Source organism: Sphaerodactylus townsendi, linkage group LG14 (genome assembly GCF_021028975.2).
Source record: "Sphaerodactylus townsendi isolate TG3544 linkage group LG14, MPM_Stown_v2.3, whole genome shotgun sequence".
Taxonomy (NCBI): domain Eukaryota; kingdom Metazoa; phylum Chordata; class Lepidosauria; order Squamata; family Sphaerodactylidae; genus Sphaerodactylus; species Sphaerodactylus townsendi.
Genome location: NC_059438.1, coordinates 25982108 through 26007190, shown reverse-complemented (window position 1 = coordinate 26007190; position 25083 = coordinate 25982108). Strand labels below are relative to the sequence as shown.

At 59.6% G+C, this 25083-nt stretch overlaps 2 protein-coding genes across 2 annotated transcripts; one reads left to right on the top strand and one right to left on the bottom strand.

Annotated features, from left to right (window-relative positions):
• Window positions 1-953: 953 nt before the first annotated feature.
• On the bottom strand, window positions 954-19940 carry PKD1L3 (polycystin 1 like 3, transient receptor potential channel interacting). Its single transcript, XM_048515329.1, has 33 exons — window positions 19795-19940; window positions 19296-19340; window positions 16743-16813; window positions 16079-16177; window positions 15811-15851; window positions 15167-15673; window positions 14787-14918; window positions 14440-14616; window positions 14122-14246; window positions 13882-14014; window positions 13610-13735; window positions 12435-12666; window positions 12078-12262; window positions 11483-11713; window positions 11284-11385; window positions 10863-11041; window positions 9942-10088; window positions 9464-9654; window positions 9032-9237; window positions 8216-8384; window positions 7840-8023; window positions 5841-6075; window positions 5651-5750; window positions 5359-5505; window positions 4481-4666; window positions 4054-4348; window positions 3032-3165; window positions 2787-2911; window positions 2485-2645; window positions 2103-2313; window positions 1537-1638; window positions 1286-1417; window positions 954-1188 (listed from the first exon to the last, which is right to left on the bottom strand). Exons 1-33 carry the CDS (start codon window positions 19938-19940, stop codon window positions 1075-1077), a joined length of 5370 nt encoding a protein of 1789 aa, XP_048371286.1. The 3' UTR covers window positions 954-1074.
• On the top strand, window positions 19867-24330 carry DHODH (dihydroorotate dehydrogenase (quinone)). The gene is made up of 9 exons (XM_048515490.1): window positions 19867-19956; window positions 20068-20283; window positions 20390-20589; window positions 20687-20769; window positions 20867-21054; window positions 21498-21611; window positions 21758-21911; window positions 22001-22160; window positions 23703-24330. Exons 1-9 carry the CDS (start codon window positions 19939-19941, stop codon window positions 23755-23757), a joined length of 1188 nt encoding a protein of 395 aa, XP_048371447.1. The 5' UTR covers window positions 19867-19938; the 3' UTR covers window positions 23758-24330.
• Window positions 24331-25083: the final 753 nt, after the last annotated feature.

Genomic DNA, 25083 nt, shown 5'->3' with positions numbered 1-25083 from the left:
CACTCTTCGGAGGAACACGTCAGGAGAGACCTTTCATGCTGTGGCTGTCCTTTGGGAACGGAATCTGGCTGCATTCTGCAAAGGCCAGGGCACAAGCAGTTGTTTCTGGACATGGAGTCTTGGAACTGGGGGAGTGAAATATTTTGCGTTGTCCATCCTGTCCCCCCCGGCATTGCAAAGAGAATCCAGGCAGTGTGCTAAAAGTTGTGGAGCTGCCTAGAGAGAAAGAGTTCAGCAGAGAACTTCTTTTAAATGAACCATAAGAGTTGGGAGAGACAACAAGCCCCCCCCCCCCCCACCTTGCAGGGACACATAATCAAAGCAGTCCTGACAGCTGACCACCCTCCGTTAAAAAATCTCCAAAGAAGGAGACTCCACCAACCTCTGATGCCACTGTGGGACAGCCTTTACTGTCAGAAAGTTCTATGTAACGTTTAGGTGAACTCTCTTCCTGCACCTTGAATCCACCACTCCTCGCCCTAGTAGTCTCTGAAGCAGCAGAAAACATTGCTCCCATCTTCAACGGCCGTGTCCCCCCTCAACCTACGCCTCTCCAGACTAAACATCCCCAGCTCCTCATAAGGCATGGAACCCAGACCTTGCCATTTCAGCGTAGCCTAGAAAGCCAACCTCCCTGCCAGAGGTGGGATCCAGCAGGTTCTCACAGGTTCCTGAGAGCAGGTTACTAATTATTTGTGTGTGCCGAGAGGGGGTTACTAATGGGTGATTTTGTCACTTGATTTTTGCCTTAGTTACACCCCTCCTCTCAGCAGTAGCACACAGAACTTGAAGCAGTCTAGCAGGAGGTGCACCGGCGTGTGTGGCAGCCTGCGCCTGCGTGCATTCGTTTCCCGCCCAAGGACCGGCGCAGCGGCTGCGTCCTTGCCACAGCCCCGCCCAGGAATTCCCGGCCACGCCCCCGTTGTGCCCTGCCCCGCCCCATTGGCGCTACTCTAGTTTGAATCCCACCCCCATGGGAACCTGTTACTACAATTTTTGGATCCCACCACTGCCAGTCCCTGCCCTTTGCCATGTTTCTGCTGATTTTTTGGAGTGGGGGGGGGGAGGCAGTTTTCAGTCCTGGGCGTTTCCCTCTTCAGCTGATGTTGGGGCCCATTGCCTGATTCCCAGCAAGCTGGAGATCTTTAGCTGAATCAGCTTCATCATGGTCTCCTCTTTGCTGACCTGCTGGAAGGAGGAGGAGTGCCGTGGTGAGCTCAGTGGTGAGTGAGAAGAACCATCTCCTTCAGGAAAGTGGGGAGGGGCCACCGAGAGCCCCGCTTACCTTCAGGGCCTTCATCTCGCTGCTGAAGATCGTCAGGAGAACAGAGACCAGGAGGTTGATGATCACAAAGACCATGGAGAGGACGCTGGTGGCCAGCAGGAGCGAGCCCAGGACGGGATCCAAGGCGAGGACCTAAGGCCAGGCACAGGGCTGGGGGTTGGCTTCAGCCTTGCTAGCCCAGCAGCGAGCCCAGGCTGGACAGCGTGCTAGGGCAGGGCAGGGCCTCTGGAGGGCGTTTGTCAAGCACTCACTGTTTCATAATTGAATATCCCAGCCAACAGTCCCACGATGGTCACTGCTGAGTCCAAGAAGGTCTTGAAGTTGAAGATGCTCCATCCAAATAGGAGATTGCACTGGAAGTTGCACAAAGAGGAAGATGAAAAGGCAAAGGGGGTGTGTGGGAGGGGGGGCAGCTTAAGAGTTTCCCATCACATTTATGCCCCAGTCTGCCATGACCGTCCATGTAGTTAGTGACCTGTGGCCCTTTGATGCTATGGAACATGCTTGTGGTTGCAGGGATGTCCTAAAAATAAGCAGTGCTGCTATAGCTACTGTTGCCTTCACAAAGATCTTCCTCTTCCCTGTTCTGCCCCCACCCAGGCCCCTCTCACAAGCTGGGCTTTGTTGGGCGGGAAGGAAGGCCAGCTCTTTCCCCTGTGGGAACGCTCCCTGGCACAGGAGGCAGGCATCCAGTCAGGCCAAGGCTGGCGGGGCAGCATTCCCGCTCATCGGCTCCTGAGGCTGCACGCTGTCCGGTGTCAAAACGCATCCCCAGTGGGTGTTGCCCCAACATCGGCAACCGCCAATACACTCTTACCGCAAAGGCATAGCCAGTCAGGAGCACCAGAAGTGTCACCAGGAACCCCAGGATCTGGTCCCAGGCCTTCTGCAGTGTGCGGGTGATGAGGTGCATTCTGGGATTCAAGCGGAGCAGATTCCACAACTTGATTGTGGTCAAAGCCACCAGGAAGGCAATCAAGTAGGTCAGCGCTGAATCTGCTTCCACCATCTCTGAGATCCGGACAAACCTGCCAGTGAACCACGAGGGCTTTGCGGTCACTCAAGGCCAGCAGGACCGGGGGGGGGGGGGGTGTCAGCTGCAGGTGCCCCAGGAAGTGCCAGGCTGGACAGCCTTGCTGTGGGATGGGCCAGGGCCACCACACCTGGCCAGCACTATGGCGTGTTTGCTACACACCAACCTAGTACGGTCCTGGCGATGCTCCCTCAGGACCTTGGCCGCCAACAGCTGCCTCCTCACGTACAGGCCCACGGCAGTCAGACTGATGAGGACGCTGAAGGCATCCAGCAAGGTGCCCTTGGTGCGCCAGTAGTTCCATCTCTTCTGCTTCAAGCTCAGGCCCTGCATGACCCAGGCACTTGACAAAAGGCAGCATCGCTCTGGAGAGAAGTGTGTGACTCTGCCCCCGCCCCAAACCCCCCAGGGCAAAGTCCTGGCTTCTCCCCCAGCACACCAGGCCTGGCCCAATCCCCCTCTGCTCACCTGCACCACCACGTAGTACAAGAGCAGCAGCAAGAAAGTTAGTTGGGCGCAGGCCAGCGGAACAAACATCTGGCTGTTGGGGTAGAGCCGGAGGATCTGCAGAGCAGTTGAGCTGGCAAAGGCCCCTGCCAGGGAAACAAGACTCAGGTCAGGGCCTGGCAGGGAAGCTGGTCACGTGTCCCCTCTGTCCTCACCCAGCCCCGGACCAGAGTGCCTCCCCTCCCCAGCCACAGGTCCACCCTTGCCTATCCCGTTGGACTCCAGCATCACAGTGACTGCGCAGAAGAGGTTGACATTGGCATTGTAGACGGTGAATTCCACGAAGACGGCTTGTGTGCAGCTGTCCAGCCACTTATCCCGCGCCAGAGCACGGAGGGTTCTAGAGGAGACACAGAAGCATGGAGACAGAAGAGAACTGGCGGCCTCTTTGCAGGGCTGGCGTGGGTGGGTAGAAGTGGGATGCTGAGTAGATTTATGAGCACAGAGGCCTCAACTGTCTGCTGACAGGCCAAGGTGGGACAACTCTCTGCAGTTCGCCAGTAGGAGCTCCCCACGTCAGCTTCAGTGGCATCCATGACAATCCTCTGTTGATGAGTTTTAGACTACAAATGCTAGACTGATAGGCAAACTCTAAGCCTCAAAGGGCTAGTTTTGTAGAGCCCTTATTAGAAAAATTAATTGGGGAGAGGTATCAGCTAGATTAGCCAAGTGGATTTCAAATCCAGGATGAGTGGGTGACTGAATACCAAATACCAGGCCCAAAGGCCCCCGAGAACTATCTGCCCCCAAGCACCTGATTTGCCCCAGCTGCAAGGAGAACTCTGTGCTTGGAATGAGGATATACGTCAGTTCTTCAATAAATGCTTAACGTGTCCTGGCAGCTACACACTTGCACTCCTTTCTGAACTCTGTGCAGACTGGAAATCAGAACGGTGCAGCTGAGTTTCCCTGTTCTCTTAGACACGAGGCGGATCAGGTGACCAGAGAATTGAGAACTTCTTGAAACTGCCTGGTAAAATGAAGGCGCCAGAGGACTGTCTACAAAGTGCGGCGGAGGGAACTCCACCTGCCAGTTCATCCGACCAAATGAGAGAGTCAAAATGTTTCTAATCCCTTCCTCCTCCCCCAAAGTCACCGGCTGTATCACTTTGGACCTGCACATGAGAAGCCACAGGTGACCTGGGAGACCAAGAGTCCCGCGAGGCCACTCAGCAAAGACACAAGCGACCCTGAGCAACCTGCTTTGTATCTCTGCACGTCCCCCTACCTGTTGGCGTGGCTTGCATTTGTGCCAAGATCTGCCACATAGCCACCTCCTGGATAGATGGCAAACTTCCCCCAAGTAGGGTACTCTTGAAGGGTGGTCTCACTCTGGTAGACCCAGGCCGCCGCTTGTGCTCTGTCGCCAGACCCCCAGTTGGGACACCCGCTGTCCTCCTGACTGGCAGCACTGAGCTCTTGTGGGGGCAGGAGGACAGCTGGCCCGAGCTTCTCTGGGGCCCGGATCTGCCGGAGGCGCACGCTGCCCACCAGGAAAGAGTTTGCATCCATCGTGGCAAAACCTGGAAGACCCAGAGGGAGCGGGCTGAAGTTTGGGCAGCCACAGAGAAGATGTCACTCATGCTGACATGAAAAACTGGGAAGGGGAAGCAACGAGGAGGCTGCTGGTCTCCACCGGGGCTGGCTTGGCTCACCTTCGGAGTCCCGATAGATGCTGGGCAGGAGGGTGTGCCGGGCCCAGTCCTGCAAATGCTCAAGTGTCAGGATGCCGCCCACTTGGCTCAGGAAGCTTCTTTGAAGGGCGTCGTTCAGGTAGAACTCGCTGGGGCTCCGCTCAGCATAGCACAGGACCATCAGCGCGGCCAGGAACAAGAGCTGCACTGCGAGGGGGAGAAGGGAACGGGCGTGAGCCCTCCCCTGGGGGGTACGGGAGGAGGGGTCTGGAGGGAGCCGATGTGCCCAGTTGACTCTGCATTGCAGGAGAAGGGCCAAATCTGCCAGGGGGGCAGGAACAGGCGCACACCCTCCTCCACGTTTTGCTGGCATATGCAGAACAAATGCACCAGGGCTGTGCCCACAGTCAGTAGGCACCCTTGGTAGGCACCGGTCCACAGATCATAGAGGGTGCCAACCTGAGATGGCCCCTTCCTTTCATGTGCCATTTAAGAGACCAACAAAGCCCTCTTGTGATATGATGTTTGGCCACGTGACTCTGCTCCCCATCCTCAGCTTGGCAAAAGGCCCTCGCATTGTGCATGTGGGGGGAGGGGGGCATGCACTAGCAACCATGTCTCTCACAGCACTCAGTTTGACTTCCAAGGGCTTAGAAACACGGGGCTGCAAAGGCAATCAAGAGTGGCAAGAACTGGATTTGCTGCAGGACACCTTTTCTGGGCTTCCTCTTCCATAAAACCATTTGTGAAGACCCCCCACACGTTCCCTTTCTGCAGCGCTTTGGAATAACCCCGTCACCCACCCCCCCTCTACACCACCCAGGGAGCCTTCCTCCATATGCAGATTCCCAGAACAATCTTGGCCAGATCTTGGGGGGGAGGGGGCTCTTTCCTCTCACCCACGATCTCTCGGACCAAGGAGAATAGCATCTTTTCTTTCACGGCTCTTTCCTTGGGCTGGACTGCTGACCGGAGAGCGGGCGGCCTGTAGATGGTGTCGGAGATCCGGTCTCTTGACCCAGGGCTTGCAGGGGGCAGGGGTCCTCCTGGGGGAGAGGGGAGGGGAGGGGGAGGGCTGCTGGGTCAGCACCAAGAAAAGAAAGGCCTTTGGGGGCCAGGGCTCGGGGAAATGGCCAGCATCCCTCCTCCCACGTGAGCCCAGACGTCGCTGGGGTTTGGGGCTTGGATTACCCGTGAGGCCTAGCGCCCACTGTAGCATCTGCTCCTGACCCTTGTCCTGCCATAGCTCTCTTCTCTGCATCAGTGAGAAGATCCCGGTCATGGCCAGCACCTGAGGGCCAGGAGAGGAAGGGGCGTGAGGGAGCACCTTTGCTGGAGGAGGGATGCCCCCCTGTGCCCCCGGCGGCACCGAGCGCCGTACCTTCAGTGGCTGCATGAGGAAGAGGCTCTGCAGCACGGAGAGGACCATGCTGGTGACCCAGTGGGTGGCCTGGGCCCTGCTCAACTGCAGACTGTACAGCACGGTGAAGAAGCCTGCGCCCAGGCCTGCGGAAGCAACCACCAGCCAGCAGAGGAATCGGAGGCGCCTGGGTAGGCCGCTGCAGCAGGGGGCTCTGTGCTCCGCGGGGGCCTCCGTCGGGAAGCTACTGAGCTGGCTGCCAGGAGGAAGAAAGAGAAGCCATCGTCCGAGCAGGCAGGCTGGGAGGGGGGGGACTGTCGGTGGCGCTGGCGGAAAGGAGCTGCCTTTTCAGAGACCTGCTAAAGCTTGGCTGGAAGCGCCGGAGATGCCCCTTCCCTGCCTTGGACCCTGCAGAGCTGCTGCCACTCGCAGGAGCCACAACGGGACCACTGGGCCACAGCCAGAGGCAGCATCGCCACTTCTGTGGCAACTTCCAGGCCACACTGAGCCATCCAGCAGGAGGAGGCCTGTGCCTTCTCTGGGGCCCTAGGGACCATCAGTGCAGAAAGGACACCCCTGCCCTGACCCCTGGCCCAACGGCACCCGAGCACCTTTGACTTTCACCACCCTGCTAGGATTCCCCCCCACACTCCTCCTCCTCCAGCCCTTGCCCCATTCCTCAGTGCCTACACAGAGTGTCAAGAACCACAACTCAGAAGAGAAGCAATGCCCTCTCCCCCGCAGCTCTTCCTTTCATCCAGGAAGCCTCTGGTGGGTCTCTCTCTCAGTGGCGGGTGGTGGGCACAAGGCCGTCTCGGGCTTTCAGCGTTCAGTGCAGAGTGTCGAGGAACTGAGCCCCCTCAATGCAGCTACCCACTGCTTTAGGCCTACAATCGAAAAGTTGACTTGGGAAACAGCTGCTCTGTTGCTTGAGATTCAGCAAGGGGTGACCTTTTGCAACTGAGAGAGGAGTCCGGGGGCTGGGCCGAGGCAGCTGCTATCCCAAGAACCGTGGAGCCACCTCCAGCCACTTAGCGAAGGTGGAATCATGAGGCTCGACTCCTGTGAGAAGTGGGAGGGACTAATGAGCCCCCCCAATTGCATCTTGCTCTGACACCCCCCCCACACACACCCTTGGGTCGCATAGCTAGGAACAAGGTTACATATTTAATGGACATCACCGGCCAGTCCGACAGGCTGGCTCTTGGAAAGAGGGGCTTTGACTGCTGGAGGATTTTAACTGGAAAGGGGGACATCTGGGGAAACTGAGCCAATGCTACGGCTGCATATTTAGGCCTCTTGGTTTAGTTTTATTATTTTAATAACTGCTCACTATTCTTCTTAGAAACATTTTTGCACAATTATTTAAAATAGCTTTAATTTACCTTGTGGTGTTTTGTCTTCCAGCGACTAGGCCTACTTGACTACTACCCGTTCCAGGTTAAGTGTTTTGTGAAACTCTTGTTGCAGTGGTCTACCTTGCAGGAGTGACTTTCCTGACTTTAATCCCTGGAAGCTTGCTGCTTGGCTTCTGGCTGCTTGGGCAGTGAAAAGGAGCTGGTGGCAGCTACCAAGGATGAGGTATGTGGCTGCAAATGCCGGGGTTTTGTCATTTTGTGGGTTGCTGGCCCATCCTGAGCATCCCTTGGACTCGGGGTTCTCAACATGGAGCTGCTGTCTCAAGGCTGGACGGGGGAGGGCTGGTGCCTTGACCCCACCGTAGTCTCCCCCTTGAACTCTGACAGGCTCCAACGGCCACCTTTGGGACACGGTCTTTTTCCCTTCTCTTTCTCTTGGCCTCGCCACTCGAGGGAATAAGAGTGGGGGGTGGGGCGGCTGGCATGGTCCCAGCCTGTGGGCTTCTTCTGGAAAGCTACACTTTTGCCAGTGCTGCCCATGTAATATGCACATTCGCATGAGGACCAACGACCCATCTCTTCACTGCCTGGGACTGAGCGGCCCAGCCCTTCCTGTCTGTTTCTACACACGTCTCGGGCCAAGAGCAGCAGGGCCTGCGTACCTGAGCTGTTCTGCACCAAGCTGGCATCTCTGCTGCTCCAGCTGCTGCCGGAGTCTGTGTAGCTGGTTCCGGGCTTGCAGGTAGTCATCAGGATTTGGAAGGTTCCCCCCATCCAGGCTGCACAGCTGAGCCTCCAGATCAGACACCACATGGCCCAGGTAGCTGTGGAGACTGCCAGATCGTTCTGAATGGGAGGGCAAAGGGGTGTCAGGCTGGGCAGGCCCCCCTCTCCACTCCTCTGGGATTATGAAATGCCCGCTCAAGCACGAGAGCAGCAGGTGAGGAGCTGCTTGAGGGCAGCCTTGGCCATTCCCGGCTGCTGTCTGTCTGAGCAGGATCAGAGTGTGTGTGAGTTGCCTCCCCCAGCCCTTCTCACCTTGCTTGAGGGTTTCTGGCTCCTGCAGCTGCTGCAGAGAGGAGCGGACGAGCACACAGAGGCCTGCCACCAGCTCTGGCACTTGCTTCCAAGTCCCAGGGAACTCAGACAGCTCTTGGCAGCAGCACAGCGGGTTCTTGTACAGGAAGCCCACGGTCTCCGTCAGCTCCTGAGGAAGGAGTCAGTGGGATGGCTACCCAGGACTCCAGCAGCATGGGGCTGGGCAAGGCTTGCTGTCCACCCTATTTGGGGCTGTGCCAGTTGGCAGCTACTTCCAGGATCTCTGCAGGTTCCATGCAGGAACTTCCTTCATGAAAACCCAGGCATTAAGTCTTCATAAACGGTCTGGGACCCACATATCTAAGGGGCAGTCTCTCCTGGTACACTCCCCAAAGCCTCGTCTGTCAAGAGCCTGGGCGTGACCTTGGACTCCACACTATTGCTGGAGGGCCAGGTCGCTCAAACGGCCCGGGTAGCTCTCCATCATTTGGGGCAAGAGCGGCTACTGTACCCGTATCTGTCTCGTTCCGACCTGGCACACTGGGCGTATGCAGGAGAGGTGGCTCACTGTGCCCGCCAGTAAGACATTGAACATGGAATATTCATTGCCAGAATTCCTTCCCCGTATTATACAGTTTAAAAGATCTCCTCTTGGCCCCTCTTGCTGCCAATGTGAGTTCATTCCCCTTTGCTACTTTTAAAAACTATATGTGTGCTGTTACACTTTTAGCAGCTGGTGGAGATTCCCTTCAATAAAACCCTTACCCCTGTTAGGCCAGTAACATGGTACTGCCCAGCCTGCTCCCGTGTACTCACCTGCTGAATGGACAGGGTTGTGGGCAGTGGCCTAGAGGGCACCGTTGCTGGGTGTGAGAGTCGGGGGTCCACAGGAGGAGGCAGCAGCTGCAAGGCGGGAGGCCGGACTAGCCGGAAGATGTGTACAATCAGCAGGTGGAACGGCATCAGGAGGACGGCTGCCTGCAGGCTCACCACCATGTCCCGCCACGTCACCACAAAGGGACCTGCAGCAGGCGGCAAAGACCAGCCCCTCAGTTTAGTGCAGGTGCTCCTGGGGCCTGAGACCCCCAAGGCGAAAGCTGGGACCAGCCATCATGCTGAGATGGGGAGACTGGATGCAGAGGAAAGGCTGAGTTCTCGCCCTACCCCGAGTCAGCTTGGGCAGGCCTCTCTGCCGCTCACTCCACCCTCCTCTGGCATCGCTGTGGGAGGAGTTGGGGAGCTCCTCACCTGGCTGGTGCATCTCCTCCACTGGCCCCTTCCAGAACATGATGTTGATGAGCATGGAGCACAGCAAGAGGGCCAGGCAGCAGGAGAGCCGCTGCACCCGGGTGAAGGGGCTCCACGCCGAACACGTCACCACCGACAGCCACAGGTGCTCCTGGCTCAGTTTCTCCACTAGCCCTGTCCAGAAGAGGTTTCTGTGGGGGAGGGGGGAATGGGGCACACTGTGGGTGTGCCTGGGCTGAGAGGGGGTGGGGAGGAGGGCTCTGGGAAGCCCCCTCCTATTCAAAGGGAGAGAGATGCTCTGCGCCTGCCCACCCAGCGGATGTTCCAAATGGGCCATGGCTGCGCTTGGCCCTCCCAAACAGGTTCCGGGGCTCCAGCCTGCTTCTGTTTGGCCCCCAGTGGCCCCAGTCTGCATGCATTCAGACGGCAGGCACACGGCCATGACAGGACACCCCTTGGGGAAGGGCTCAGGGCATACCCAAAGGACCGCAGCTCCCTCTCAGAGGCTGCTACGAAGACCTTGTCCACTTGGCCCTCTTCCAGGTCCACGGCCAGCCAGCAGTTGCACAGGAAATACCACTTCTTTTGGGCAGCCAGGTCACTGACAACCAGCCGACGCACAAACCTGCAGACAGTTGCCCGGTACAGCAGCCCACAGATCCGCCCCCCCCCCCGCCCCCCACTGCTCCCCCCACTGAGCTCAGGTGCTTCCGGGCCTTTCTACTGCCTCCCCTGGCGAGTGCCTGCCACTGCTTGCTTGGGGTAAGAAGGGGGGCTGCTGACTGGGGTGATAGCAGCCGAGGTCAGGCCAAGAGAGGCAGTCACACCATCCCTGGCCTCTGGGCATACGTCAGCTGCTTCTTGCGGTGCCTGCTGCGACCATACTGGGGCAGCGGTGGTGCCTGCTCCTCACAGCATATTGGGGGACACCAGGAGCCAGTTCGGGAGGTGGTCCTGTACCTGGCACAGGTGCACCACAGCCACACCCTTGCGTATCTGGGGGGGGGGTGCCAATCATGTCCCTCTCTTTACAGGGGCTATGAAGCTGGCCCAAGTCCCTGTTGATGGGCTGGTGGGTGCTGTGGCGTGGGAGGTGGTGGCTGGGGGAGTTGCACCTGCTAAGCTTAGTCTCAGCTCCACCTGCCCCCTATCTTGGGTTGCCAACTGCCAGCTGGTGACTGGCGATCTCCCACTATGGCAACTGATCTCCAGGCAACAGAGGTCCGTTACCCTGGAGAAAACGGCCGCTTGGGAGGGCGGACTCTGCGGCCTTTTATGCCATGGAAGCCCCTCCCCCCACCCCACCCTGCTCAGCTCCCCCCCCCCCAAAAAATCTCCAGGTATTTCCCAGCCCACAGCTTTCCCCACCCCCGCCGGTTGAACTGGGGCCCAGACGTACCATCTGGGGCTTGCACCGCTGTTGTCGTGCCAGAGGCGGGCGGAGTGCAGGGTGCCCAGGGGCCTCCAGGTGGTCAGGAGGAAGGCGTCCATGCCGCCCGTCTGGAAGCTGGGGGCTTGTGGGTGCTGCAGCAGGTGTGGCTCACTCCGCCCCTCTGCCCCATACAGGGTCAGGACAACCTGGGGCCCAGAGAGGGTGGTCAGCCAGGATTCCCAGGAAGGGAGCGCAGGCGAGCTTTCCTCTGCTCTTTACCCAAACGCGCCTTTCTCAAGCAGAGGTGCCTCCGGGCGGCCACATCCCCAGCGACCAGGGAGTCATGCAGAGCAGTTAGCTGCACTCATCCCAAGCAGGGGGGTGTGGGTGTGGGTGTGGCGGCAGCTTGCCTTTGTTTGCTCCCTGCAGCCATTCAGCCTCTCCTTACCTTAGCTGAGGTGGCTGCTCCTCGGCGATAGCCAGTGAAGACTTGAACCAGGTAGCGGCAGCAAGCGCTGGAGGCATTGTCCGCCAAGGCCGTGACCTTCACCTGGGGCAGAAGACCACACCACAGAGTCTACCTCTGGGCAGAGGGGGAAGCTGGAGACGGCCAGGGGGCAGCAGCAGCTCCTGGCCCTCCGCCTCACCTTTCCCACATCCACCTTCTGCCGCCGGAGGGCCCAAAGCAGGAGGGCTCCGTAGGCAAGCAAGAGGCTGCACAGCAAGGCCAGCCCAGCTGGGTTCTGGCCCACTCGGCTCAGGAGCTGGTCCACACGCCGGAGGTCGACCACGTGCGGCACGACCAGGAAGAGGCGGCCGAAGAAGCTGAGGTGGCTGCAGAGGCAGTGGGTCCTCTGGAGGGTGCTCTGGGGCCCCACCTGGAAAGAGAGGGTGGCCTTGGAGCCCCGCCTGGGCCAACAGAGCCTCCTGGGGCTCCCCCACCCCGCCCCCGCCCTCCATATCTCACTAGGCAGGAAAGGGTTTCCCGGCATATCTGGTCTGAGGGTCGGCATCCTCCAGCCTGGGGTCCCCAGAGACGAGGAGAGGGCAGGCCCTTGGAGGAAGGGGCATCCTGTCCTTCCCAGGCCCACCCTCCCTGCCTGGATCGTGGGGTGCGGCCACTGAAGAGGCTGCCCGCGGCTGAATCCCAGACCTGCCCACCAAGGCCTCCCCAGTGCTCTCTCTGCCCCATGGTGCTGCTGGCCCCTCCCCTCCCCATGGTGCTGCTGGCCCCTTCCCTACCCGGCATCCGTGGCTCGTCCAGGCCTGGGCTTGGGTGGCCCAGTGGTAGCAGCCCATTCTGGCGACAGTGACGGAGAAGTTGGCAGGGCCCCGTGGCTGTGGAGCCACCTCGGTGGAGAGGGAGCAGGGGCCCAGGCCAAGCAGCCGCAGGTCCTCCGGGGGAACGACCCACACGTACGCTCCCTCTGCAGGAACAGTGGGGGGTCGGGCAGGGGACCAACGGCAGGGCAGAAGGCAGCAGGATCCCGGCCTCCCCACACGCTTGGGCTTGAAAGCGCCAGGCCTGTCCTTGTTCCTTGTCCCACAGGCTCCTGCCTTGACCCCCCCCCCCCCAGCCTCACCCCTCCTGCTCCTCACCCTCTTGCCAGCGGTGCTTGGGCAGCGTGGTGTTGAGGAGGCAGCTGTTGCTGTGGGCCCGGGAGAGGGGCGCCAGGCACAAGGTGATCTGGAGAGGAGGAGCAGCGGGTCTCACGCTGACCAGCAGGGCATCCTCCAGAGACGTGACATTCACCTCCACCTCGAAGTGCCCTCTGCTGCCATTCAGCCAGCAGGCAGAGCCCTCTGCCTCACCCTCTTCCCCGAGAGCAATCTGAAAGCAGAAGGGTCACCCGCCAAGACTCAGCAGCAGCAGCAGCAGCCCCCTTGCCCGCCCCCCGGCTCCAGAAGCCCAGCCGGCTTGACTCTGTCCCAAAGGATAAGCCAGAGGGCTCTCCCCGCGGCAGGACCCTGTCTGAGGGCGCGGCTGCCCCGCGGCGCACCAAAGGGCAAGCAGGCTTTGAGGCAGCTGGCCAAGGGGTGGAGGAGGAGGAGACCAGGAGGCAGGAGGGGTGGGGAGCGTGAAGCTGGGGCAGCACTCTTGCAGGGGGAGCGTGAAGCCGCCGGTGACCCTCAGCACTCCTGTGGCCCAGCTCTGTCCAAACGCTGCAGCGTCCGCTGATCAGACTCCTCCCAGACATTTTAGAGCCAGTGGGAGGGAGATTTTGGACCCTTTAAGGCCCCAGGCCAGGCCGGGAGGAAGTGAACCCCCAACACAGCCCTTCAAGGTTCCTCGGGAATATTCTTAGGGCCGCCGGCTCCTCCCGGCCACTCTTGGGGCAAGGGGTGCTTCAAATCCATGGTTGGTTTAGGAGAGGCTGAAAACTCTTGGAGCCGCTATCGCCTGACAGCCTTTGTTCTCCGATGGGAAGGATTTCTCAGGAAACCTGCAGAAAAACTATTTAAAAACTGGCTTGGGGGTTAGTCTTGTCTTGTATTCAGCAGATGAGTGGGCTGAGTCGCTTCGTGTGCTTGTGTGGGTGCGATGATTGGGTGGGCTGCTGGAGCCGTGAGACTGAGGGACGCCCACTGAGCTCTGTGTGGCTGCAGAAATGGTCGACATTCAACCCCCTCCCTCCATGGGCTACAAAAGTCAAGACCCAGCGCTGGCCAGGAGAGTGACCATTTCCCGACTGGTGGTGAGGCGCCCTCAGCTGGCCTCCCCCTTGGCCTCAGTGCACGATGGGAGCACGGCGTTCATTCCTGAGTCCTCCTACCTCAATCTCCTCGGGGAGGTCATGGAGGCTGACGGGCCCCTCGCTGGCACGGAGAGCAACACTGGCCACACTGGCCATGGCCTTCTCGCTGAGGGACCGGAAGGGGTCGCCTGCAAAAGAGGCCACCTGCAAGGGGCCGGGGAAGGGGCTGAGCTGCTGGTGCCCTCCCCCTCCTTGCATCCTCTCCAGGAGCACAGAGAGGCTTCCAGCAAAGGAGACACACACACACACACCCCGACCCCTGCGGAACCCAGCTATTCTGCGCCACCCACCTGGACCTGCAGCAGCGCTTGGCTGTGCTGGCTGAGCATCGGGGCCAACGAGGAGGCGGCTGGGAAGGTGACCGTCAAGGGCTTGGGCTGAGCCAGGTGGAAGGAGCTATGGGGCAGGGAAGTCGCACTGCGCCTGTCAGGAAGGGGGTGGGGAGAGAGGAGGAGGAGGAGGAGAGCTCGCCCTGACACCCCCACCCCACCTATCTCAGGGCTGGCGCAGGAGCGGGAGGAGAAGGCTACCTGCTCAGGATGGTGCTGAGTGCTGGCGACGCCACAGTCACACAGGCCTCTGCGGAGGAGTTGCCCAGGAGAAGTCCCGCCTGAATCAGGGGCAGCGCCACCAGAGCCTGTGCCAGAACTGCCCTCTGTTGCAACAGGGAGGTGGGGTTGGTGGAAGGCATGGCTCGGAGCTGTGGGCACTGCCAGAGTTGGGCGCAGGGGGCTCCCGTGCCCTGCCCAGAGCCTGAGGGGAGTGGAAGCTGAGGGAAAGGCCTGGCCACCTGGCCAGAGGTGAAGGAATGCAGCACCCCCAGAGGGCTCTGCCCTCCCCTCGCCCACCTGCTGCTTGCTCCCGCTGGAGCTGGAGGTGTTGGTGCCCACGGCCACGAGGAGGTTGCCGAGAGACTGGAAGAGCGATGAAGCTGCAGCTGCCAAGCCTGGGTAGGACCAGTTGCTTGACCGGGGCTCCACCAGCAACTGAGAACTCAAAAACTGGAGGGTCCGGCTGGCCTGAACCTGCAGGAATGAGACTCCCGCTGCAAATGGCACCGCGCTGGCTGGCTGGCTGGCTGCAGGGGCTCTGCTGGCAGCTGCCGAGAAGGGCGCGGGAGAAGTTTGGCCCAGTCAAGCCCCAGGGTGGACCCTGCTAGGTGACCTGGGCCCGCCCACTGGCAGCAGGTCAATACCTGGTCGTCCTCAGACAGCGAGGCAGAGGGGCTGGTCAAATCCCGCAGGGCCTGGCTTGCCCTCTCCACAGCCAGCGGGTGGCCCACGGTCTCCACGCTCTGGTTGAACTGACACACCAGCCGCTCCAGGGCCTGCGGGAGCAGAGTCGGGGGCTGGGAGAGGCTCCTGGGGTGTTGCACGCAGGGGGGCAGCCAGCTGACCCCCTGGCTCCAAAGGCAGCCCTCCCCCAGCCAGGCCCCAGTGCTGAGAAGGCAGTCAGCCCCCCCCCCCACCTTCCTGCTGGCTGCTCGGAATACCATGCTGAGGGGCCACAGGGTAGAGGAGCCAAGCTGGCTGGGGCACCATGGTGCTGGTGCTCGCTGGCATGGATGCTGCCTACCTGGCCCTTGACCTCAGGTGGGACATCCTGGGGGCCGAGCGAGCTGGATCCCACGGCGGAGTGGGTCTGGGGGCTTCCCAGTCCCTTGGTGGTGGGCTGTGGCTGGGTGCCAGGCCCTGGGCTGCTGGAGGCGTCTGGCGTGGAGGGCCCCTCATAGGGGGTCTGCAGGGGCTGGGGGCTGCCTGGAGGCCACGTGCTGGGCTGAAGGTGTGCTCTGGATGCTGCCGAGGTGCTGGGCTGATGCTGGTCGAGGCTTCCCTGGTGGTGGCCAGGCCACGTCTGGGGGCTGAGCTCCAACCCAGGGTCCGGGCTGTGCCACGTGCCGGTCGCTGGCTGGACAGTGGGTCGCCAGGGGGCACTGCTGGTGTCTGTTGGCCCGTCGCTTTGTGGATGGTTTGGAATTCCGGGCCGGAAGCTCTGGGAGGCAGCCACGGGCTCTCTGGTCGGCCCCGGAGTCGCTCTGGCCCTCTGTCTTGGGCTGCACCTTACCGTGCAGGGATGGCGTCGCTAGGAGGCAGGCAGAGGGTGAAAACGCCTCCCTTTCTCAGCGAATGGCTGGGCGGGCACAGCCCCTGTGAGCACCAGCACAGGTCCCTGCTGCACGCCCCACAGGATGGGCAACGGGTATTATGCCTGAGACTCACCTGCTGCGGACTGGGAGCCTCTCTGCGCAGCCTGTGCGGGCCTGGGAGATGGGGTGGGGGGTAGACTGAGCTCAGAAAGGCTCCTGTCATCCCGCACCCAGGGGCAGGAGGGGGACCTGCGTGCCTGCCTGCCTGCCTGCGCAGATGGCCTCCTCACAAGCAGGCATCCTTCTGTGGGGGCACGGGGCAGGAATCCCCCCTGCTGCCACCTGTTGCTGTCCCTGCCTTGGCTACTTCCCCCCAGCAGCCCTGCGGGGCGCTGACTCACCATACTGGCAGACGAAGGGGAGCTTCTCAAAACAGGCGCTCTTCCTGGCCCAGAACTGGTCCTCGATCCGGACGATGCTCTGGCACACAGGTGAACGTCCTGAGGGATGGAGACGTTGCTGGAGCTGGCCTGGGTGAGCACTCCAGGAGGGGGGTCCCTTTTTCCGTGGAGGGAAACTGACCTTGGGTCGTGGCTGGGACAGAGGGCCCCCCTCCCTCGGCTGCAGGGAGCAGGGAGGCAGAGTGGGCCAGGGAACAGCCCTCCTCCCCAGCCAAGTGGGGCCACACACACCCCTCCATCTCTCACCCTGGCCTCTGGCCCCCCAGTCCTGCTCCGGAGGCACCTCTGCATGAGGGGCCACCCAGCTCTTGCTCCCGCGATTCAGGCTCTGCTGCAGGAAGGCTCTGGCGTGCTGATCCCAAGAGAGGAGGAGGGACCCTCCGTGCAGCCAGCACCAGGCCTGCGCCGCTGGAAAGCCCTGGGGCCATCTGACAAACTGGTAGCAGACCTCTCCCCTCGGGGGCTGGGGCAGCAGGCCGGCCACGTGGACCCCTGCCCACAGCAGCCACAGCCACAGCTCTCGGTGGCAGAGCCCCATGGTCTCCCCCTTCTGCGTAGGAGGGCCCTGAACCGCCTGCTTATATTCCCACCTCGCCACGCTCACCCACGCACAGCCTGGCCCCGCCAGCTGAGCAGCAGGGAGGTGGGCCGTCCCCCAGGACAAAAGTGGCCGAGCTGAGTAGACACAGCTGCAGCGCTCGGGAGGGAGGGAGGGAGGGGCCTTGTTTGCACAGCTGGGGGGCTATTGTCAGGACCGTGCTTGACAGACAGTCACGCTGCTGGCAACCTGATTGCCAGGAGCTTCTGCTATGAGTCAGTTGGGGTGGGGCTGCCCCAAAGACTGGCTTTAGGGCTAGCAACAAGACTCTTGGCTGAGCGCCCTTTCAAGAAAGGGGCTGGGTGGAGCTGCCAAGGAGAAGAATGGCGAGAGGTTGAGTCACGCACCAACGGTGGCATTTTGGGGAGCCCTCCATGCCACCTTCAGCCTGAAGTAGACCCCTGTGGAAGTGCCAGGATTTGCACGGTCTCACAAGGCCTTCCTGCCCTCCAGTGCAGCTCTCTGAATGAAGGGCCATCTCTGCAAAGAGCACAGGCAAAAGGCTGCCCTCTGCTGACGGCAGCTCTCTAGCAGAAAGAGTCCCACGGCCACTAGAGCCACTGTGCGATTCATAGCTTTTAGTAATTTCCAGGAGAAAGTATGCCACTATCATACAGAGAGAAGGATCAGGGTTGTCCAACAAGTAGTGTAATCTAAATAAATCGGGGAGATCAGGTAAATGTAAAGGAGTAAGATTCACATACTTTGATCTGATTTCCTTGAATCTGAAACAGTGTAGTAATTGGTGGGCCAGAGATTCAACTGAGCCATCATTACACGGGCACAATCTTTTGGCCTTTTCTTGCTTGTTAAATCTGCCACATAACAAGGCAGAAGGCATAACATTAAACCTGGAGAGCATTATGACTCTCCTTTGAGCAGGGTTTATTAAGCAATACAGGTAGTGTGCCAAGTGGCCCTGTTCAAATGGGAGAGAAAAATACAGGGGGGAGCACGTTTTCTTGGCTGCGGTGATTAGGGTAGAGAACTCTCTATCCAATAGTTGACCTTTTAATTTTCTATAAGCTTCTGAGTAGGACAAAGGGCAAAGTGAGTCCACTGACCATCCAATAGAAGCCATTTTTTCTTCGATTATGGAAAACCAGGGGTTGGAATGGGTGTCAGAGAGCAGACGGTGGAATTACAGTCCGAGAGAAAATGAATTCACAGCTGTGATCAGCCCATCTCTCCAGCCACCACACAGAACTTGGAAAGAGGCAGGGAAAGGACCGGAGGGCTGGCCAACTTTACAAGAAAAACATACAGCCACACTAAGTGGGGGCATCACAGTTGAACCAAAAATATTTTAAATAATGTTTATTTTTAAATGTTAAAAAACCTCAGAAGTCATTAATGGTACAAAGAGACGTTATTTCGTGCCTTAAACAAAACCCTGAAATCCAGGTGGCTCCGACTTCCCCAGTGACAGCAGCCAAGTGCCAGAGGGAGAAGGCATGGCCCATCCAGCCTCTGCCAGGCCACCCCGCAGGGGAGGGGTTGGGCCACACCCTTCCCCTCGCAGCAGATGCCTCATCCAGTAGCAACTGACTGCATAGTTCTGCCACCTTTCCCACACCTCAGTAAGGCTGCCATTAGCAGGGAGGAAACAGGGAGACGTCCCCTCACACTTCTTCTGCCCCGCTTGGGGGATTTCCTGTGTGACAGTGCGTGGCTTCCTTCTGGCCAGGATGGGCGTCAACAGGGCCTTGTCAGCCTGCCTGCCTGCCTCCCCCCCCCTCCATGGGCGCTCTGAGGCCCTGCAGGATTCTGTCCTGTACCCCATAATTTCAACACTGACTTCAACTGCTAGGTGTGGTGGAAGAGAACATAAGAACATAAGAACAAGCCAGCTGGATCAGACCAGCGTCCATCTAGTCCAGCTCTCTGCTACTCGCAGTGGCCCACCAGGTGCCTTTGGGAGTTCACATGTAGGATGTGAAAGCAATGGCCTTCTGCGGCTGTTGCTCCCGAGCACCTGGACTGTTAAGGCATTTGCAATCTCAGATCAAGGAGGATCAAGATTGGTAGCCATAAATTGACTTCTCCTCCATCAATCTGTCCAAGCCCCTTTTAAAGCTATCCAGGTGAGTGGCCATCACCACCTCCTGTGGCAGCATATTCCAAACACCAATCACACGTTGCGTGAAGAAGTGTTTCTTTTTATTAGTCCTAATTCTTCCCCCCAGCATTTTCAATGAATGCCCCCTGGTTCCTAGTATTGTGAGAAGAGAAAAATTTCTCTCTGTCAACATTTTCTGCCCATGCATAATTTTATAGACTTCAATCATATCCCCCTCAGGCGATCTCCTCTCCCAAGCTAAAAGAGGTCCCAAGCCGCTGAAGCCTCTCCTCATAAGGAAGGTGCTCCAGTCCCTCAATCATCCTCGTTGCCCTTCTCTGCACTTTTTCTATCTCTTCAATATCCTTTTTGAGATGTGGCGACCAGAACTGAACACAGTACTCCGAGCTGGAGCCGGCCTCCCGCTGCGATGGCTGTTGGCTTTGGGGCATGTGTGGTGTGTGAGAGAGAGAAAGAGAGAGAGATCTCAGGACCATCACCTGCTCCAGGGGTTGTTGCTGTCCTGGGGGTTCTTGGCCCTGCTTCTGCACGGCCAAAAGGGAAATGGGTTTTGGGTCTTGCCCGGCATGCTCTTGACCTCTGCAGTGAGTTGGACCCAAAATGGGCCCGAGTTTTCCCTTTTGCCATGCCCTGCTCTGGCCCAGACCCATGGCCCACTTCAGGTGAGGTTAGGTGGAGACGCGAATGATTGCCCTGGCAGTGGCTAGCTATGCTTCTGCCAGGACAGAGAGGGTGGGGGTGGGGCCCCCATGCAGCATAGCAGGGTGCTCAGCATGCTGCTACAAAGAGGGCTGTGTTCAGTGGTGGGATTCAGCAGGTTCGCACCTTCGGCAGAACCGGTTATTAAAATGCTTGCAAACAACCAGTTGTCAAATTATTTGAATCCCACCCCCGGATGTGTCCCTGGGCGCCTTCTGTGGCAGCCGGCAGCGGCCCCTCTGGGTTCAGGCTGGAAAGGGTCAGCCCCTTGGCACGGACCCAGCCCAGCCCAGGTGTGGGGAGGGGGCTGCTCCTGCAGCCGCTGGGGAGGGCGTGGCCCCGCCCGCTGCCCTCCTGCAGCCGAAAGCGCCGGAGGGGGCGGGGCCAGGCGGTGGAGCCACGTGCGCCTGGTGCCGGCCAGCCATGGCCCCTGCGCTGCGGGTAGGGAGGGGGCCCGGGGGGGCGCCCGGGGGGGGGGGCTGACGGCTCTTGCGCTCTTCATCTCCTCCTCCTCCTCCTCCTCCTCCTCCTCCTCCTCCTTGTCTCCGGCAGCGGCTGCGGGAGGCGGCGGCGGTGCTGGGCGGCGGCGGGCTGCTGCTGGGGGCCTACCTGGCGGCGGCGGGGGACGAGGCCTTCTACGCACGGCTGCTGATGCCGGCGCTGCAGGGGCTGGCCGCGCCCGAGACGGCCCACCGGCTGGCCGTGCGCCTGGCCGCCCTGGGGATGGTGCCGCGCGCCCCCGGCCGGGAGGAGGACTCGCCGCTCTTGGTGAGGACCGGGCCGGGGGGGTGGGGGGTGGGGGGCGCCCGGGGGGGGTCCCTCCTGGCCCTGAGGCTCACCCGGTGCCGCCGCCGCCGCCCGCCTCTCCCCGCAGGAGGTGGAGGTCTTCGGGCGGCGCTTCCGCAACCCGGTGGGGCTGGCGGCGGGCTTCGACAAGCACGGCGAGGCGGTGGACGGGCTCTTCCGGCTGGGCTTCGGCTTCGTGGAGGTGGGCAGCGTCACCCCGCAGCCCCAGGACGGCAACCCGCCGCCCCGCGTCTTCCGCCTGCCCGAGCACCAGGCCGTCATCAACAGGTGCGCGCGGGGGGGGGGGGCGCGTGGCGGGGGGAAGGGGGCGCTCCCGGTCGGCCCCTGACAGCCCGCCCCCCTCTCCTCTCCGCGCGTCCCGCAGGTACGGCTTCAACAGCGAGGGGCACGCGGCGGTGCGGCGCAGGCTCTGGGCCCGGCGGGAGGCGCAGCGGCGGCTGGGCACAGGTAAGGTGGCCGCGGCCGGCCATGGGACTGGCGGGGGGCGACTCGGGGTGCCGGCGGCGACCACTCCCCTCGCCTCTCTCTGCCCGCCTCTTCCCAGAGGGGCGACTGCTGGGCATCAACCTGGGCAAGAACAAGGACTCTGCCGACGCATCCCTCGACTACACGGCCGGCGTGCGCGCCCTGGGCCCCCTGGCCGACTACCTGGTGGTCAACGTCTCCAGCCCCAACACGCCCGGCCTGCGGGCACTCCAGGGCAAGGGCCAGCTGCGCCTCCTGCTGACACGGGTGAGTGCCCGGCCGAGGCGGGCTGTGCCCTTCTGGGCAAGGCCTGGTTGGCTGGTGGGGGAGGACACTCGATAAAGTACTTTTTCCAGCAGAGAAACTGGACATTCCCACAGTCCACAAACCCTCTGTGAAACATTGTTTGGCTGTTGTGGGTTTTCCATGCTCTGTGGCTGGGGTCTGGTAGTTTCTGCTCCTAAGGTGTCACCCGCATCTATGGTTAGCATCTTCAGAGGTCCGTCACGGTGATATGTGTTCCGGAGGCTTCATACCTCTGAAGATGCCAGCCATAGATGCGGGCAAAACATTAGGAACAAAAGCTACCAGACTCCTGCCACGAAGCTCAAAACATGTGGCATGAAAAACCTTACGTCAAGTTGATGCCGCCTGTGCTGCAGGGCTGTGCTTACTCCGGGTCTGAGCCAGCCACACGCCTTTCCCGACAGGTCCTGGAAGAGAGGGATGCTCTGACGTCTGAGCCAAAGCCGGCCGTGCTGGTGAAGATTGCGCCGGACCTCACCCCACAAGACAAGAGGGACATCGCAAGTGTCATTTGTGAGGTGAGGTGGCGGAGCAGGAGGGCCACGGCCTCAGTATCTGGGCATAATTGGGGGGTGGCGCCTGGTTCCTCCGGGGCAGTAGGTTCACATGCGGGCTGAGCAGAAGGTCGAGGAAGTTTCCCACTAATAGTAGCCTCTTTCCCCAGGTGGGTGTTGATGGGCTCGTGGTCACAAACACCACCGTGAGCCGCCCTGCAAGTCTCCGTGGGACTCTTCTTGATGAAGAGGGCGGGCTGAGCGGGGCACCCCTGCGCCAGCTCTCCACACAGACCGTCAGCGAGATGTACTCTCTCACCCAAGGTAGCGCAGGGCAGGAGTGCCTGTGGGGCAGCTGCAGGGCCCCGTGGGGCACGAATCCCTCTTTCCCTCCAATCTCTCTTTGCCTCCAGGCCGAATACCCATCATCGGTGTGGGTGGGGTCTGCAGTGGCCGAGATGCCCTGGAGAAGATCCGCGCAGGGGCCTCCTTGGTGCAGATGTACACTGCCCTGACCTACCGTGGCCCACCTGTTGTGGGTGCTGTGAAGCAGGAGCTGGAGACGTTGCTGAGGTGAGGGAAGAGGTTGAGCGTCGGGTGGGGTGGATTTGCTCTACTGGCCCCTTGCCTTGGCCAGCGGCTGGAGGGCCCGGCCAAGGACTCCACCCAGATGTGCTGAGGGTGGCCCTGATTCTGCCAGACAAGCAATTTTGAGAGGACAGCAGTGCAGGACTGAGTCTGTTCGTCAGACCTGGCCTTGAGAATCAGCCCTTAGTTTGCCTGAGTGGGGAGTGGACAGGAGGGATTCCGTCTGCCTCTCTGTCCAGGGCCCAGGCCTCCCCAGCCGCCTCAGCCCACGAGCCTCTGACCAGCAGGACCCGGCAGCTTTCCTCCCAGGAGCCAGAGAGCGGAGGAAGGGGGGGCCAGCCGAGCTTCCCAGGCGGGGCTGCGCTCAGGGGTGGGTGGGGCTGCAGGGCAGAAGGAAGCCATAAAAGCTGCAGGGAGGGGGAGGAGGCTAGTTGGTGGCTGCCTGCTGTAAGGCCAATCAGCCTCACGGGGTTGAGGATCTCTTGAGACCTGAGAGAAGTCCCTTCGGTGATGGGAGCACCGTGGCTGAGGCAACAGGGAGCCCCAGTCACGACATTCTCCTCCACGACATTAAGCAACAACGGTACAAACCCCGCTGCTCTCTCACTCCGTGTCCTCCACGTAAGAGAGCCCGCCTGGTGCTGCCTCTTTCCTGGTCTTGCTTCATGCTGCCAGGCCTCTCAAGAACTGTTATAAGGATCCAGAGAGAGCTACTGGATCAGACAGCCACGTCTGTCTAGTCCAACATCCTGTTTCCTGTTTCACACACAGTGCCACACACCAGCTGCCCAGGAGAGCCACGGAGCAGGGCATCCAGGATGAGGCCTTCCCCGATGCCATTCCTCACCCCAGGCACTCAGAAGTGTAGAGTGTCTCTGCACATGGAGGCTCCCTTTGCTCTCCTGGGCTGGTAGCCATGATGGACCTCTTCCCCATAAGTCAGCTTCAATCCCCTTTCCAAGCCACCCGTGCTAGTGGTCGTTACAAGATCCACTGGGCCAGTTCCCTTCTATCTCTGGACCAGTTTCCTGCCTTGGGTTGCCATATGGCGCTACTCAGGTCTGCAGGGGGATTGATCTGCCCAACTCCACGAAGACTGCAGGCTTCTCTGCAGCTGCCTCCGCATCACTTTAGTCTTCTGTGTCATTCTATACATGCTGTCAGCACATGCCTGGATGCTGCCCCAAAATCCCATCTCACTTTTATTCTGTCTGGCAGTCTTCGACTGTTTTAGACCCCCCCCCTCCCCTCCAGCGTGGGATCTGTGTATTTGTCATGGGCCGTCTGTTTCTGCCTAATTAAAAACAAAAACATATTCAACAAAAAAGCTGAGAGTGGTTTGGGGCCACTGATGCAACCCATCCGAGGTTACAGGGTCGTTCTTTCCCCCTGAATCACATCTTCTGGTGGTTCTTTCTAAGAGCTGAGTGGGAAGGGTGAGTCCCCAGCATGTCTAGATGCTCCTTAGAGTGGGACATCTTCAGGCAGGGCTGGGGCCACCTCATGTGATTTCCCCCCTTTGCTCAGGGAACAAGGATTCCGAAGCGTCAAAGAAGCCGTGGGAGCCGATCATCGTCCCTGAAAGCCAGCCTGACCAGCGGCGCCTCTTTCCGGAAAGGTGGGGGCAGGATTGATGACATCCAGGAACACTCCCCCTTTCCAGAATGTGTTTTTCCAGCCCTACTGTGTGCCTTCGCTCCCTAACAAAAGGAAGCCCAGATCTGCCTGTATGTTCTGATGGTCTGGCAGCGCACCCTTTGTCCTTGGCAATGAGGGAACAAATGCTGACATGAGCAACAGCCCAGCCAGTGCTGGTTCCAAGGCAGTAGCCACAACACACACACGCCCCACACTGTGAACAACCAGGCCCTGGTGTGAAATGTCAGGCCAGGCGTAAAGGTGAGGGGCTCCCCTTCACGGGCCCTCTTGCGAAAGGCCTGGCAAGCAGCCTGAGAAAGCAGCTCAGTACGCTCAAACCCCCCCCCCCCCCCCAATACCTGAGTGCTTCGGATGTGTGTGCTGAGGGAGAAGGGCTGGCAAATGGGACAGTTGGCACAATTGGAAGGAGGGGGGAACTGGCAGATTGTTGGGTCTTTTCTCTCTTGCACAAAGTTCCACTTGGCTCAGCTTCAGTAATAAAGCTTCATGTTGTTTATACCATCTGTGGGAGTATCATTGTTCAGGCATGGATTTGACACAGGGGGGGTGTTGGGCTCTGGCGGCGAACAACAAAAGTTTCACCTTATCAGATAGAGTCCTCGAACTCTGCTCACCCTTTTCACTGGCCTGGAGAGTTGCTTTGTCTCCAAGGCACTGCTGGCCTTCAGCTACACCCTTTTCAACAAAAAGAACTAACTGCATCTGCTCCATCCTGCATCTACCCAGGATGGCGACGCAGTCTCTCAAGAATGCGGGGAAAATTAGCTCAGAGAAGACTGTGTATTGATATTGCAAGAGGCTGGGTAGGGAATCTTTAATACCAATGTATACAAAGACCAGCTTTTGGAAGAAAATCCACAGAGAGGAATACAATGAAAATTTGACTATATTGTAGGGATAAGAGGTTCACAAGCAGTTGATTCAATGCAATAAAAAATACACACACAGAGTTCCTAAGGCATAAATAGGTTTGGAATAGAAAGGTGTACGGGATATGGGTGGGTGGGTAATATGACCTGATCTTGATGTGAAAAAGATCCAGGGTTCAGATCCAAGCAGCCAGTGTCTGGTTTCAGGGGACAATGCGTTGAGCACAGTAACAAAGACGGAAAAGTGTCAATGGCACTTTGGAGGGCAGGATATTTATAGGATAAAGAACCACCTCTGGGCGGTGTTGGGACGACCTTTGGGAGGTGCTAGGATAACCTCTGGGAGGAAGAGGAAGTCACAGGATAAAAAAGATACAGGT